This window comes from Tachysurus fulvidraco, chromosome 8, assembly GCF_022655615.1.
Source record: "Tachysurus fulvidraco isolate hzauxx_2018 chromosome 8, HZAU_PFXX_2.0, whole genome shotgun sequence".
NCBI classification, from domain to species: Eukaryota; Metazoa; Chordata; class Actinopteri; order Siluriformes; family Bagridae; genus Tachysurus; species Tachysurus fulvidraco.
This window is the reverse complement of record NC_062525.1, coordinates 16,295,319-16,311,757: the sequence shown is the minus strand read 5'-3', so window position 1 is coordinate 16,311,757 and position 16,439 is coordinate 16,295,319. Positions and strand designations below refer to the sequence as shown.

Sequence of the window (16,439 nt, the reverse complement as noted above, 5' to 3'; positions counted from 1 at the left end):
CTGAGCCACATGGTCATGAATTCCTCCTAAAGCCATCATCCGAAGGGTGTGGAGAGCCATCCGCAGCGCCTCTGCTCCCTCCGAGGAGGTACGATTTACAGACCAGTATGACAACAGGAACATCAGGTTCACTGGAAGGCAGAAACAGTGCCACTGTGTACGCAAGTGCAATCAGTATAGCAGTGAATGAATCACAATGATTCATTGGTGCAAATCTACTGAGAACCGAACTACTGGCAGCTCTTGCGGTTTGTATCTACTTATATTCGGATCCTTCCAGCGTCTGTTTACCTGGTGTGGGGAACTTTGGTGCATCACTGAATCCTCCATACTCCTCCTCGTATGAGTGAGCCAGCTGTTGGAAACATCTGCGAGCCACATCTAGAACTGGCGGGAGAGTTTGTTCTGAGTGAGCTGAAATGACTGTGGCCTTCCGCAGAGCGTCCATCACCCGTTCCCCACCAGACTCGAGCGCTTCTCTGTTATCCTGCCACTGAAAAGGGAACAAGCACAGAGGAGACATCAGGCAAAAAAAAAAAAAAAACCATAGAGTGCAGATCATTCTAAACCCTGTTTTTAACCTCAGGTGGTGGATAATTTCACACTTTTTATTCAAGGTTATGAAACTCTGCTCTGAACCCCCTACATTGTGGTGCCAAGCGAACAAAGTGTGAAATAATGCTGTGTTACATGTTTAGCAGCAGTATCTCATTCTCATATCATGTGTTTTGTACAGGCATAGAAACCTGAATATATATATAAATATATATAAATAGTTGTTGCAGCAGGGGCAAAAGTGGCTTAGTGGTTAGCATGTTTGCCTAACACCTCCAGGGTTGGGGGTTCGATTCCCGCCTCCGCCTTCTGTGTGTGGAGTTTGCATGTTCTCCCCGTGCCTCGGGGGTTTCCTCCAGGTACTCCGGTTTCCTCCCCCGGTCCAAAGACATGCATGGAAGGTTGATTGGCATCTCTGGAAAAATTGTCCGTAGTGTGTGAGTGTGTGAGTGAATGAGAGTGTGTGTGGGCCCTGCAATGGGTTGCCACTCCATTCAGGGTGTATCCTGCCTTGATGCCCGATGACGCCTGAGATAGGCACAGGCTCCCCGTGACCCGAGAAGGTCGGATAAGCGGTAGAAAATGAGTGAGAGAGAGAGTGAGTTGTTGCAGCACTTAAGGGAACACGGCAGATGGAAAACACAGCAATTGAAAAGTCAAAACGGTCAAAAATAACTTGAAATTTGGATATCACATAAGTACACAACAAACGTAAAAAGGCCAAAAAAGATTACAAAGCAGTGAAATATAACAATACCTTCTCAGGTGGAGAATTTTAAACACAGTCCTTCAAGATCTGGCAAGTTTTGATATTTTGAGAGTTTTGCTGCGAATATGCAGATAAGAATGTTAGGCTTTATGAATGTACAAGGTGAAATGAGAGATTAGGAACACACAAGATTAAGTGTTAACCCCAGATTAAAGTATGAGCGGTATGAAACGTGAAACAAGATGACCCACGACTTCGATTTCAAGTGTGAACAGTCCATCTGTCTATCTGCCGTGCTGCTGCATGCTTATTCCTGCTGCTGCATGTGGTGTGTGCATAATAAAATAAGTGATATGCAGTTATATCCTCACCAACTTCTTATACTCGCTTACTATCACACTTACTGAACAATCATCAATCCAAATGCAGCTTCTGATGTGCCCTGTGTTCAATTTACAGCAAACTGAACTGTTATTACTGTTATTATCGTAAATGGACACTAATTACTTATGTAATTGTAAATTAATTGCTTATGTAATTTAAACTGCATGTAGTTCTGTGTACATTTCCACTGTAATGTCATCTGATTTGCATCATAATGTCTCCTCATGTCCATACTGCATGCAAACAGGATGTAAAAAAAAAAAAACACCAACAGAATACTAAGTGTGAGGTTTGCAATAGTGGATTTATCCCGTACCTGCTCCATAATACGCAAAAGCACAGTTTTAAATCCAGGTCTCCTCCCCAGGTCTCTTGGATGGAAGTATGTGCCCCCGATAAATGGTTTTAGATCTGGAGTAAGCCAAACACTCATTGGCCAGCCACCACCTCCACTAGTCGCCTAATAGGGAAGAGAGAGAAAATGCCACTTGACATCTCTGATGTGTTTTTCACTTACTTATAACACATCATAGCAGCAGTGTGTATGGGAATGAATAAAAATTATAGGCATGCAGTTATAGGAAAGTAATCATCAATGATGTGATGTGATGGAGCTTGTTACCATTCAACCTGTAAATGATTATTGTTCTTTGGAAGCATGTCATGTGAAAGAGTTTTATTCCTCTAAGAACACAGCAATTTGCCAACAATTACAGTTTTTTCATCAACTAGAGAAATGTTTATCCAATTACAGTTCCTATTAATATTTTCATTACAGCATTTATGAACAGTTACTCTCTCATCATTTCTCTCTCTAAGTTAATTAAAGGAAAAAACCTGTTACAGACAAACTGAAATAAAATATCTTCTGAAAATCTAAAATCTACTATATTCAAGTCTCCTCACAGAAAGCTTCACCAAATCAACCATTATACATATTTTTGGAAAATAACGTGTTTTTTAAGCATCGATTATCCACATTAGTTTGTGCTATAGAAATAATAACATACTAGAAAGATTGCATTCATATAAACCTGTGGATGGAGTAGCACTACAGTCTGAGGTGTGCTGTAATAATTAAGCAGAACCTTCTGACCTATTACAGATGGGAATATAACAGTGCTGAGGTATAAAAAAATAATAATAAAAATAAAAAACTAACCCTTCCTTCACTAGTTTTCTTGGGAGGTGGAGTTAAATAATCTGTCAATCAGTTTTGGGAAAATATAAAAAGGTGAAAGATGAAGTTATTTAACGATGTTTACACTTAGAGCATAGTAACAAATACTGTCTTTTTTAAGTATATCAGTATCAAGACAGATTATTTTCAGGGTGAACCAAACCTGAATAAATGTCATGTAGACTTTGTCAACATCAGGTCTCTCTTCCCTGTCAACCTTTATACACACAAAATTGTCACTGAGAATCTTTCCAATCTCCTCATCCTCAAATGACTCTCTCTCCATGACGTGACACCAGTGACAAGTCGAGTAGCCCACTGCAACAAAACAAAATACCGCCACCGTGACTATGGACAAAACGACAGTAATGGATTCATACGACCTGCTGTTCGATGTGTTACCTGAAAGAAAAATGGGTTTGTCTTCACTTTTTGCTTTGCTGAAGGCTTCTTGACACCAAGGATACCTAAATGTAAAAAAAAAAAAACACAAAAATACAAAGAACTGTATGCTAATATTAATGTAAAGGTATTATACAAAAGATATTTACAATATAAAATGGGTGTGTTAGCAGGATGTGGAAGAAACGTTTGTTATTGCTACACTTTTTTACTTTTTTGCTCTTTGCACACACTGTCTACCATTTCGGTCATTTTGCTCATACTGTACAATATTTCAGTTGTTGCTGTTTTTGCACAATCTTATACACTATCTCAGGGACCTGCTGCTAAGAAACTGTGTTCATTCTAGTATTACTGAACGCAATATTGTCTGAACTTACAGTATTTACATACAGTATTGACACTGGTCGGTCGGCGCTGTTTTTTGTTTACTGTCTTTTGTGTACTGTCTTTTTTGTATTTTGTGTATTGTCTTGTAACCTTTTGTCTGCACTGTCTTTTGTCCTGCACTATCTTGTTTATATTGTCCTGCACTGTCTTGTATGTCTTGTCTCGCCCTGTTTGCACCAGGTTGCACAGTTGCACTTTATGTGGCTAGGACTACTTACTAAGTCCTAGCCCTGTCTTTGTTTTATGCAGCACCTTGGCCCTGGAGAAACGTTGTCTCATTTCGCTATGTACTGCAACAGCTATATGTGGTTGAAATGACAATAAAAGCTTCTTGACTTGACTTGACTTGATGTTTTTCTTTCGCAGTTTACACTCTTTCCTCACCAGTCCACAGGGTTGTGGGCATGCTGCTGTAGGTACGGAGATTTCTCATTGTTCAGGCGATTTGTGTGTTTCGGTTGGGGTAAACTCTCTCGTCCGTTTCTCCCGGATGCCATACTGAAACAAGCTGCTCCACAAATCCTAGGTTCAAACACACATAGGTTTGTTTAGGTTTAACGTCTATATGTACTGTAACTCTGTATGTTCTGTGGTGTCCTCAGTGCGCACGCTTGTCTGTCTCTTGTTAATGTGTTGGTATTATATTAGGAGCTGAAGCTTATTAGAACAAAATGGCGAGTTATAAGCGTTATCTTATCATATCGTGTGTTAGTGCAGAGTTTAAGGGTCGGCATAAAGGCGAGTTACATCATTACAGTTTTTTCTTAGTTTTTTTTTTTCATTTTGTTAGGCTTTCAGTACCTCTGCAACACACACACACACACACACACACACACACACACACACACACACACACACACACACTTTTTAGCTGGCAATGAGTCTGTTTACTTCTTTGGATTGGGGAGGAAACCAAAGTACCCAGAGGAGCCACCAGAGGAACAGAGGGAACCTGCAAGACAGCCAATGAGCCTTTGTGCCCCTGACTACAAGACCCATGTGAGGTTATATCTGTCTCCAGCTTGCACTATGTTCCCTTGATGTAAACACTCTATAACTCAAACAGGCACAAACAGCTGGACAGGCAGTTTGTTTACATCAGTTAGCTTGCTGACATTCAGCATAAGTGACACTGCATGAAGAAGCTCTATCAAACCCTGTGCTGTGCACTTTTTATCGTGATCAGTGAGCTATTAGTGTTTCCATCTGCGACACGTGTGTTACCTGAAGCTGTCCTGGGACGCAGTGCAGTGTAGAAGTCTACGGCAGCTGTCAGTGTGTGTCGGTGTGTGTCCACACACCAGTCTTACACAAACAGGGCTCTTTTTAAAGGTGGCTCCACTGAGCAGCCTGGAGGTCGCGGGTATAATAACAGATGACAAGGACCGAATCCTGCTTGATCTGAGCATCATAAAACCGGAAAATACAACAGTTTGTGAGTCCGGCACTCTGTACATGCGAACTTCCTAAATCAGACACAAGGGGTCGCTATAGCACCACCGATTGGATCGAAAATTCCATTTCGATTTTATATTTCAATGCATTTACAAAAATGTAACGTTTATTTTAATCAGACGGATCACGTTAATCAGGATAATCGACCAAAAATAATACGTAGATAAACTTAATAGATATTTTGATGTGTTCTTGTGGAATATCCCATAAAAAAATCAATACGTATCTTGTCCACACGAGGGCGTCATATTGGATCCGTGCTAAGAAACAAAACAAAAAAACCGGAAGTAAAAGACTTACATCCTGAGGATAAAAAAAAAACAAAACAAAACAACAGAGTGGATGCAACATGGCTGAGCTCGGTGAAGATGAGCTTAAACAGCTCGAATATTTATCTTTAGTGTCTAAAGTTTGTACCGAGCTCGACAACCACTTGGGAATCAGCGACAAGGACCTTGGTGAGCGTGAATATTTAACATCCAGAATGTTTTGTTTGTTTATAACTGATAGCTCTTGCTACATGCTAAGCTAATTAGCCGAATAGCAAACTCGCGTTATATCGTACACGTAATGTAAATATAAACAGACCAGAGATTATTGTTTCAATTCGGGTTCATTCTTTGTGTAGTTAGTTTTTTTAAGGAGCTGAATATATCGTGGTTTTGCTCATGACTTAATGATGTGTAGCATATGACGTGTAGCATGTGTTAGCTTAGTGGTTAAGGTGTTGGGCGTCCGATCAGAAGGTTGTGAGTTCGATCCCAAGTCCACCAAGCTGTCACTGTTGGGCCCCTGTGCAAAGGCCCTTAATCCTCAATTGATTAGCTGTATGAAAATGAGAATGTAAGTCGCTCTGGATATAAGGCCGTCTTCTAAAGGCTGTAAAGGTAAACGTGTAGTGAAGTGACATACATACGGCTAAGTACGTTGAACCTTACTCAGAATTCGTTCTCTGCATTTGACCCATCCAAAGTGCACACACACACACAGAGCAGTGGGCATTTGTGGATTTATATCCCATTTATGCTGCGGCGCCCGGGGAGCAGTTGGGGGGTTCAGTGCCTTGCTCAAGGGCACCTCAGTCGTGGCCGGCCCGAGACTCGAACCCACAACCTTAGGATTACGAGTCGGACTCTCTAACGACTTGGGTTTGATTAGTCAAGCTGTAACTAAATCTAACTACATATGACTAATTTATCATTAACTGTGTGTCGTTTACTCATAACGCTTTGTGCTGGTGGTGTTTACAGCTGAGTTTGTCATCAGTCTGGCAGAAAAGAACCCAACGTTTGAGAGTTTTAAGTCAGTGCTGCTCAAAAATGGAGCCGAGTTTACAGTAAGTTATGTTTTCTTCTTGCTCTTTGTTGTTTATTTTATTTTATTTATTTATTTTTGATCTGACTAATTACTTCATTTATACTTAATTAGATTTTGGGGTAATTATGGCTTTCTGCATATCATGTGAATTGCAAGAAGTTTTTTTTTTTATGATTTGTCAAATAAAGGTGCAATATTCTTAAAAACCCGTAAAAACTCCAGCTTGTTTTTCTTTTAATAACAAGTTGGAGATATTGGCTCATTTGTTTCATGTTTTGTTCTCGACAGGACTCACTTGTTAGCAATTTACTCCGGCTCATACAAACGATGCGGCCACCCGCTAAAGCATCCACCAGTAAAGGTAAATAGTCAGTTGGTGTGGGCTTAATGTGATTTACGTAGACAGATCATTTAACATTGTTATGCTTTGTTTTGTTCAGCCGGGAGTGAGGCTGCTGTCAAGACAAAGAATGAAAAAGAACGGTTAAAGGAGCTGTTTCCTGCCTTGTGCCGAGCTGATAATCCCAACACCAGGGTGAGTCTCTGTTTCTTTTTTTTTTTTTAAGAATGCCTTTATAAAATTGTAAAACGAACTGTACAGTTTTTATAAATAAAATTGTGCCGTCTGTCCTTCATTGACCAGAACATGCTGGACGAGGACGATGTAAAGGTTGCAGCTGATGCAATGAAAGAGCTGGAGATGTTCATGCCCAGTGTCAAAGCCACAGACACTAAGAGCAGCAAGCAGAGGTGTGATTCAGGCAGAAATGTCATGTGGACAAATAGTCTTACTTGTGCTTAGTCTTTAACTAGAAAAGATTTGCTGATGATCAGGTATGATACAGTATGTGCATGTAAATACATTTAAATTAGCTCTGATTGCAGCGGATGGAGGGACAAACATGATGAACACTCAGTAATACAACAGACCTAAGATTAAGAAGTAATTATCTGTATTCAGATAAACACAAAAAAAAAAATCATTTGTTTTACACTTCTGGGCAAATATTAGGATTTCAATGCCATAACAAGTCACTGGTAAAAAGAAAAAATGAAACTTGATAAATGATATAGGCAGTTTATATTATATACTATTTAGTATTTACTATTAACTATTTAGTTTTGAGTTCTTTAAATGTTTAATCCTTGTGGGGAAACTTACAGAAAGTGGTCTATTGGCTTTATTATTAATTGACTTTTCCCCTAATTAAGTAGCTCTGAATCTGAACTTCTGAAAAGGCTTCTCACACCATGATACCTCCCTCCATGCTCAATGATGATATTCACTATAGATGCACTCACTGGTGTATTTCTCCAAAGATCTGTTCATCTGTTCCTCAAGCAGCAAGAGCAAACAAGCAAATATCGATACAGGAACTCTCAGGATTCATTTGTTCAGTGCTTGCTCAGAGTGTAGCAGACGCATGCTGATTAAAATTGTGGATGTTGTTGATTAATAATATAGATTAGAAAGAAAGGGTCTTTAACATAAAATTCGTAAAGTTCTTAGACCAAATATTTATTTGCGATTTCTAACGAAATCAAAATGTGCACTGTTCAGATCTGAAGCCAGCAGCAGCAAGAAGAGTCGAAGGAGTAGGAGCCGTAGTCGAAGTCGGGACCGAGACAGGAAGAGACGCCACCGGTCTCGGTCTCGCTCGCGCTCCAGGTCTCATTCTCCTGACAGGGAGAGGAGGAAGCGCAGGACTCGCTGGCATTCACGCAGCAGGTCCAAGAGTCCAGTTCGAGGGGACCGAGAGAAAGGCTCCGACCGCTGGAGGGACAAACATGTGGACCGACCGCCTCCAGAGGAGCCTGCTGTGGGTGACATCTACAACGGCAAAATCACCAGCATCATGCAGTTTGGCTGCTTTGTACAACTTGAAGGGTTGAGGTTAGTTCCGCTGCTGTCTTTCCCCCCGTCTGCATTTGGTTGGCTTTAATCTCGTGCATTCACTTGAAACAAATGTTCTTTAACATGCTTGCTCCAGCTTGTGTGGCTCTGTTCTGTTTAAGTGTAGATGTACAGTGAACTCTTTATTCTCATGTGATGTGATGGATGTACTTGTATGTGGATTATAGGAAACGTTGGGAGGGCTTGGTTCATATCTCTGAGCTTCGAAGAGAAGGCAGAGTGGCAAATGTGGCAGATGTGGTCAGTAAAGGTCAGCGGGTGAAGGTCAAGGTGTTGTCCTTCACAGGCTCTAAGACCAGTCTGAGCATGAAGGTAAGTGGGCAAAAACAGCTCATCATATGTAAGCACTCTAATCTTGTTTAATTACTTCAGCGCTTAGTGGACACTAGCACTTCCTGCGTAGTGGACACTAGCCAATCTTCTTGTATTTGTGGGTATCCTGCTGGTGTCTTTTCAACTTAACACCGTACATGTTACGTACATAAGTGTAGACGAGTGCAGCACTTGTCCGGATCTTTGACCAAAAGCATCTGATCCCAATATGACATTGTTGCATAAAATGTCTATCCTCTTTTATATGCAAGAGTGTTGACGGTTTCTTTCACATTTGTCAGGATGTCGACCAGGAAACAGGCGAAGACTTAAATCCCAACAGACGCAGGAATGTCGGTGGTGATGGTCAGGAGGAGTCGGCTATGAGGAATCCCGACAGACCCACCAACCTCAACCTGGGTCACGCTCCTGAGGTGGAGGATGACACACTCGAACGCAAGAGACTCACAAAGATCTCCGATCCTGAGAAGTGGGAGATCAAACAAGTACGCACTGCTGCTATTGCAGAAGTCTGGTGACATTGCTACCGGTTTAGGCCAACTGTGTAACATCATGTTCCTGAACAATGACTTGGCCGTTTGGTATCAGCATCGTCTTTACTAAAATAATTGTGTTGCTGCGATAAATCTGTTGAGTGTTCTGTTAATAATGTGTTTCATTATCTATTCTTCACTCCTGTCTCCAGATGATTGCTGCCAATGTGCTGTCCAAAGAGGAATTCCCAGACTTCGATGAGGAGACAGGGATCCTGCCTAAAGTTGATGATGAAGAGGGTACGTTAGAGTGACTTCTGTTTCCTTTAACATAAGATCGTAGTTGCACACATTTGTTCTTGAGCAGTATAAATATTCATGTTCAGTCAGCGTGTGCTTCACATTTCTCCAATTGTCCACCTCTCAGACGAGGACCTGGAGATCGAGCTGGTGGAAGAGGAGCCGCCTTTCCTGAGAGGACACACCAAACAGAGCATGGATATGAGCCCTGTGAAAATAGTGAAGGTCAATCCACTTTCTGATTAAAAGATGTAAGGGATCACGGGTTGTGCTTGTAACTCATGCATGGCATGTTTTCATTTGTAGAACCCTGATGGCTCGCTGTCTCAGGCAGCCATGATGCAGAGCGCTCTGGCTAAAGAACGGCGGGAAGTGAAGCAGGCTCAGCGTGAGGCTGAGATGGACTCCATTCCTATGGGCCTCAACAAGCACTGGGTGGACCCTCTACCTGACAGTAAGATTGTGGTGTTCTGAGTATTGTAATCTTGATTATTTATATCAGTCAGTGCTTTAGAAAGGGGCTTGGATTACTAGCTGGGCATTTGTAGGTGTAGTGTAGCAGAAGATCGTTCAGGACAGTGATACTGGTCCCCAATCAAGACGTTCTTACATTGTCTAGAATCTATGAATGTTCTTTGAGAGTTTACTAGTTTTCAAACAATTACTAGCCTTTGCTAAGCAGTTACTGAACTTTACAAAATACATTACATCATGTTTATTTCTGGCTCTACAAAGCAGTAAAGGATACAACATGACTAAACGGTGAGTTTGATGGCCATCTGGTTTCCTGCAGCCTGGTAAAAGGGTGTATGGAGGCTGATTTGCAGTTATCTCAGATCACTGTATGTCCTCTGGCCTGTCAAGACTTCATCCTGCTTGTCCCTATCTGAAAAAGTGCACTACTCTGTCTCTCATTGATCTCACCTTTATTTGCATACACACACAGCTGACGGAAGGCAGATTGCAGCTAACATGCGGGGCATCGGCATGATGCCCAATGACATCCCAGAGTGGAAGAAGCACGCTTTTGGTGGGAACAAAGCCTCGTACGGAAAAAAGACGCAGCTGTCCATCATCGAGCAGCGAGAGAGTCTGCCCATCTACAAACTTAAAGAGCAGCTCATTCAGGTCTGTGTTTAACAACCATGATACGGTTACTCAGTTACAGCCGGCGATATGCCTTTGTGTAGGATGTAGTGATTATTTTTGCAGATCATTTCCAGTCGTCTTGTCTGGGCACCATGTGACACGGTTCTCTGGTATCTTATTGTTACAGGCTGTTCACGACAACCAGATCCTGATTGTGATTGGAGAGACTGGCTCAGGGAAGACCACACAGATCACTCAGTACCTGGCCGAGGCTGGATACACAGCACGTGGGAAGATTGGCTGCACTCAGCCCAGAAGAGTGGCTGCCATGTCTGTGGCTAAGAGAGTGTCAGAAGAATATGGTTGTTGTTTGGGACAGGAGGTAGGCAAGCTATATTATTGTTTAGTATACATTTAAAAAGTCTAACACACATGCCTCCCAGTACTGATAGTCATGATCAGAATCGTAACATCGTTCTTTCTCGTTTCACCAGGTGGGCTACACTATCCGTTTTGAAGACTGCACGAGTCCAGACACAGTCATCAAGTACATGACAGATGGTATGCTGCTGAGAGAGTGCCTGATTGACCCTGATCTGGGCCAGTATGCAATCATCATGCTGGACGAGGCTCACGAGAGGACCATCCACACCGACGTGCTCTTCGGTCTGCTCAAGAAGGTGCGGCAATTGCGATAAACGTTATAACGTCCATTGAATGTTGAAGGAGTGGTTTGTATTTTATAGCGCTCTCTGTTGCTTGTACCTGTTATGCACTTGTCAACCTAATCAATATAGCAAGTTTGAGATAACCTCCTACAGGTTTAATTAACCAATTGATAACAGGAGCGAACACTTTGTTAACGTGGCTACGTTGATATGGTGAAGTGGGTTTGACTTTATAGCCATCACATTGTTTTGCAGACCGTACAGAAGCGTACAGACATGAAGCTGATCGTGACATCTGCTACACTGGATGCTGTGAAGTTCTCCCAGTATTTCTACGAGGCCCCGATTTTCACCATCCCAGGTCGTACTTATCCAGTAGAGGTGCTGTACACTAAAGAGCCTGAGACTGATTACCTGGATGCCAGTCTGATCACGGTCATGCAGATCCACCTCACTGAGCCACCAGGTAAGCAGAAGTATTTTGTACTTACAGACTGAAAATCTGTATTATAATTGCACTTACCAACGGGAAGATTCAGCAGTCTGACTAATCAGTCAGGAATAGAGATACCTTAATGGGTTTAGTTCAGGAGGTCTATGATTCCTTACTGTTAAACAGGTAAAATGTTCAAGGTTTGAATTTCAAATACAGATCAAGGTGCCAGAATGCAGGTTTGACACTTTCGGAGCTAAAATAAAACTAGTCATGATTATAGGGATGTGGTAGCCTAGTGCTTAAGTGTAGTGTTGGACTACTGACTGGAAGGTCATGAGTTTGAATCCCAGGTCCACCAAGCTGCCACTGCTGGGCCCTTGACCAAGGCCCTTAACCCTCAATTGCTCAGTTGTATAAATTGATATAAAATTGTAAGTCACTCTGGATAAGGGTGTCTGCTAAATGCCAGGAATGTAAATGTTAGTGATTGTTATCAGGGGTTATTGCTCCATTAACTTTTGTTTGGATCTGTAGGTGATATTCTGGTCTTCTTGACTGGTCAAGAGGAAATCGACACAGCCTGTGAGATCCTGTATGAGCGAATGAAATCACTAGGCCCTGACGTGCCAGAGCTGATCATCCTACCTGTGTACTCAGCGCTCCCCAGTGAGATGCAGACCAGGATCTTTGACCCAGCTCCACCTGGCAGCAGAAAGGTAGCAGCTTCTTTCTTTTTAATTCCGTAGTAGCTTTTATACTGCAGCCTTCCAACCTTTAGCAGCTATTTAACCTTGGTATCGCATTTCTTTTATTTATGTAGGTGGTCATCGCAACAAACATTGCGGAGACTTCCCTGACCATTGATGGAATTTACTATGTAGTGGATCCAGGTTTTGTCAAGCAGAAGGTGTACAATTCAAAAACCGGCATTGATCAGCTTGTAGTGACCCCCATCTCTCAGGTACACACACCTGCACATAGCTGAAGACTAGAGATGACGTGCTGTAGCTGAGTAAACACTTAACTGTCTTTGCTGTGCTGTTTCAGGCCCAGGCTAAGCAGCGCGCAGGTCGAGCAGGAAGGACAGGGCCTGGCAAGTGCTACAGACTGTACACAGAACGTGCATACAGAGATGAGATGCTCACCACCAATGTGCCTGAGATACAGAGAACTAACTTGGCCAGCACTGTGCTCTCCCTTAAGGTCTGTGACTTATAGAACAATTTGAACCTAATTATAAACATTATTCAGATTTATACAAGAATTACACAATTGATCATTTTGTGTGTTTTTTTTTTTTGTTTGTTTTGTTTTGTTTTGTCACCGTTTAGGCTATGGGCATTAATGACCTGTTATCATTTGACTTCATGGATGCTCCTCCTATGGAGACATTGATCACAGCAATGGAGCAACTTTACACATTAGGGGCCTTGGACAACGAGGGACTCCTTACTCGTCTCGGCCGCAGGGTAAGACATCGGGCTGTGTGTGTTGTGTCCGTTATGTTTCTGCTAAGTATTGACCTGGTGAATGCTGAAGCATTTTCTCATTTCTTTTTGTCTCAGATGGCCGAGTTTCCTCTAGAGCCCATGTTGTGTAAGATGCTCATTATGTCTGTCCATCTGGGCTGTAGTGAAGAGATGCTAACCATAGTGTCCATGCTCTCCGTGCAGAATGTCTTCTACAGGCCAAAGGTAACATTTTAGTATTTTCAAAAATAATTCTAGTGTTTTCTTTTTTCTATTTTTCTCCAATTTTTTTATAGCTCATCATTTTTATAATGAGTCTACCTGTATGTATTCCAAAACTCAAATATAATGTAATAAATTCAATAATAGTCTAATTATCCGTGCTTGCGTGTTTAGATTGTCATTTTTTCACGTACAAAACTGGTGGAAAAACCTAGCATTAGTGGGTGTATGTGTTACTCAATTCCAGTGCTGATGAAAAGGACCTGCTTAGTAAGTCGTTCTTCATAGAAAACTACAGAACCCTTTTAGTTTTGAGTCAGCCCTGCTATGTCAACACTGCTAGCCTTATTAGCTCTCATTCTCAATGTTGGTTCTGTAAGTGGTGTATAGCTGACTAGCGTGGTTGAGTGAGATCTTCTCACACTAGCACACCATGGCGCTGAGTCAGCTTATTTGGCTGTCTCCATATCCCTCGCAGTCTAGCCGACTAGACATGGCCACTTGCCGCTAGTTTAATTAAGTGGGTTTCCCACATCATATCATGCACACCGTTCACTGCCCTGTCTACTGGATTTCCATTAATACACAGCTCTGGGAATACAGTTATTTTTTCCTGCACTCAGCAGACCCCTTTGCTTTGGAAAGATTAGGCTAAGGACTCATACAACTCAGCAGAGATGCTTAAGTTTATCGTCCATGCAAAGGATTTACAATTCTACCCTTTTAGTCTGCTCTCTTTTTTTTTCTGCCATCAAGGATGTTTTTGAAATATACACATAAAGCCTTGTCTTCCATGCTGGCTGCTGGCTTCAGATTATTGCCTTATTTGGTCGAACTGACTTCTTTGTGCCCCTGGTTTGCATAAAATATACACGCGATTCTCTCCACCACGGCTGTTTCGGAAATGTGAACCTATTACATATGCAACTGTAGTTCTTCGAAGTCCAGGACATGTTATTATTTGGAACCACCACTGACCCAGTGAGAAGTTCCAGAGAAAAATGGCTTGCAGACACTGTCTCATACATAAATTCATTATTTTGCTGTATGGTAGCAGCATGCACATGGTCAAGAAGGTAATTTTCGCCACCCCTGATCGTCCAGGGTTCACTGTTATTAGATATGGCTAACGTTATAATCAGGTACAGAAATGCCCCAAGAAAGAACAACAGTATTATGTTTCTAAATCAATACAAATACATAATACAATAATGTTCGTTATCTGTGTGCCGAATTTCAGGACAAACAGGCTCTAGCTGACCAAAAGAAGGCTAAGTTCCACCAGCCTGAGGGAGACCACCTCACTTTACTGGCTGTGTACAATTCTTGGAAGAACAACAAGTTCTCCAATCCTTGGTGCTACGAGAACTTCATCCAGGCTCGCTCATTACGCCGTGGACAGGATATCCGCAAGCAGATGCTGGGCATCATGGACCGGCAAGAAATTTTCTGCAACTTATTTTACAGCTGGCCCAAAATATTAGTTGTATTTAGTTTACTCTGTGGAAATGTTATGTATTTTAAAAACGAATAGGTTATAAAAATGAATCTTATCATTTTAAATTTTTCAGACACAAGTTGGATGTGGTATCTTGCGGTAAGGCCACAGTACGTGTGCAGAAGGCAATCTGTAGCGGTTTCTTCCGTAACGCCGCTAAGAAAGACCCTCAGGAAGGCTACAGGACACTCATAGACCAGCAGGTGGTTTATATTCACCCATCGAGTGCCCTCTTCAACCGACAACCTGAGTGGTATGTCTGCATCATCAGCCTGTAACGTTGTGTTCTTTGTCCATCTCTTTTCCTTTGTCCTCTGTCTAACATGCTTTTTCCTTTTCCATCAGGGTGGTATACCATGAACTGGTGCTGACCACCAAAGAGTACATGCGAGAGGTGACCACAATTGACCCACGTTGGCTGGTGGAGTTCGCTCCGGCCTTCTTCAAAGTCTCTGACCCTACTCGCCTCAGCAAGCAGAAGAAACAGCAGCGTCTTGAGCCTCTCTACAACCGTTATGAGGAGCCCAATGCCTGGAGAATTTCCAGAGCTTTCCGCAGGCGCTAAAGTTGTTGTTGTTGTTGTTTTTTTTTACGTTTTACCTACTGTCTGATTCTGCAGGACATATGTTGCTAATGTTGTGGACAGATTTTCAACCTTTTTTTTTTCCTTGAAAAGTTCCATGGATCTTCAGCTGTATAACAAAGGGGACCTTTTGTCCGGGAAAAGGCTAAAGGTAGATTTTGAATGAATAAAAGTCCAACATTTTGGTGTATTACTTTTTTTATGTAACATCTTTTGTTTGACCAACCGGCATGAATTATTCATATTGTAAAATGATGTACAGAGAGTATATTTGGCTCTGCAGCTCATATGCATTGAAACAAACTGATTCATTTTAGCAGACCATCAATGATTAAAGATTGATGTTTAGTTTCATTGTTTTTGTTCTAAACCATCCTCGTTTAGGATTTAAGGTTATTTGTTGAGCGTTTTGGACTATGACTCATTTATTCTATTCCCAGGTACATGTCTGTTGTAATGTTTCATGGCAGGAAATAATCAGAAATGGATATCAGCTTGTTCTTTATTAATCCTCAATTGTGTTTTTGACATTTTGGGTCCTTCGTACTGAATAATAAAAAGTCAGAAAGGCCAGATCTGTAATGTTTTGTTGTTCTGTCCTAGTCCAAGAAAAAAAGTCCAAACATTGGAAACAAAGATGTAAGAACACATAGATCAGCAGTGTTGTAATGTAACGAAGTAAAAATACTTCGTTACCGTACTTTAGTAAAAATTTCACGTATCTGTATTTTACTTCGCTATTTAAATTTGTCAACTTTCACTTTTACTCCACTACATTTCCTAGATAAAATGTATACTTTTACTCCATTATATTTCCAATAAGCATCTTCGTTACTTGTGACTACAAAATAAAACCAGAAGTAATGTGTGTGACTGCAATAAGGGAGGTTTGGCGAATCACTGCTCCTAGATCGTCACTGCACGTCCGCATGCTCTACGGAGAAGCACAGGCACGCGCAGCGAGCACGCGCAGTCAGAGCTGGAGGTGTTTATCTATAACGACGGCAACCAAAAGCAGTGAAATGTCACTATTCTTATTACCAGAGTTGTAGCACAAACAA

At 41.7% G+C, this 16,439-nt stretch overlaps 2 protein-coding genes across 4 annotated transcripts in view; one reads left to right on the top strand and one right to left on the bottom strand.

Moving 5' to 3' along the window:
* spata20 (spermatogenesis associated 20) overlaps positions 1-5,247 on the bottom strand; it is a 35,765-nt gene extending 30,518 nt beyond the window's left edge. For all 3 annotated transcript variants that reach the window (XR_003439297.2, XM_047817326.1, XM_027137650.2), the window contains exons 1-7: positions 4,845-5,247; positions 4,005-4,142; positions 3,231-3,295; positions 2,992-3,146; positions 1,965-2,108; positions 292-493; positions 1-131 (exon numbers count right to left, since the gene is read on the bottom strand). Coding sequence is in view for 2 of the 3 variants with exons in the window: in XM_047817326.1 (XP_047673282.1) it covers positions 1-131; positions 292-493; positions 1,965-2,108; positions 2,992-3,146; positions 3,231-3,295; positions 4,005-4,142; positions 4,845-5,077 (1,068 nt within the window). In the remaining variant the exon portion in view is untranslated. The remainder of the gene's footprint in view (positions 132-291; positions 494-1,964; positions 2,109-2,991; positions 3,147-3,230; positions 3,296-4,004; positions 4,143-4,844) is intronic.
* A 131-nt stretch (positions 5,248-5,378) lies between these two features.
* dhx8 (DEAH (Asp-Glu-Ala-His) box polypeptide 8) lies at positions 5,379-15,951 on the top strand. Its single transcript, XM_027137649.2, has 23 exons — positions 5,379-5,533; positions 6,326-6,411; positions 6,681-6,753; positions 6,833-6,927; positions 7,036-7,142; positions 7,954-8,286; positions 8,475-8,619; positions 8,922-9,125; positions 9,326-9,413; positions 9,541-9,638; positions 9,720-9,867; positions 10,360-10,541; positions 10,690-10,884; positions 10,997-11,182; positions 11,426-11,636; positions 12,141-12,322; positions 12,427-12,567; positions 12,654-12,809; positions 12,938-13,075; positions 13,172-13,300; positions 14,538-14,734; positions 14,869-15,048; positions 15,141-15,951. The coding sequence occupies exons 1-23, from the start codon at positions 5,425-5,427 to the stop codon at positions 15,358-15,360; spliced, it is 3,603 nt and encodes a 1,200-aa protein (XP_026993450.1). The 5' UTR covers positions 5,379-5,424; the 3' UTR covers positions 15,361-15,951.
* The last annotated feature ends 488 nt before the right edge of the window (positions 15,952-16,439 follow it).

What these genes read in the sequence shown, in the direction of transcription:
- dhx8 (XM_027137649.2), top strand. Translation starts at nt 5,425, where the DNA reads ATGGCTGAGCTCGGTGAAGATGAGCTTAAACAGCTCGAATATTTATCT. An exon ending in ACTAAGAGCAGCAAGCAGAG is followed by an intron (nt 7,143 to 7,953) that starts GTGTGATTCAGG and finishes TGCACTGTTCAG; the next exon opens with ATCTGAAGCCAGCAGCAGCA. An exon ending in TAGTGACCCCCATCTCTCAG is followed by an intron (nt 12,568 to 12,653) that starts GTACACACACCT and finishes GTGCTGTTTCAG; the next exon opens with GCCCAGGCTAAGCAGCGCGC.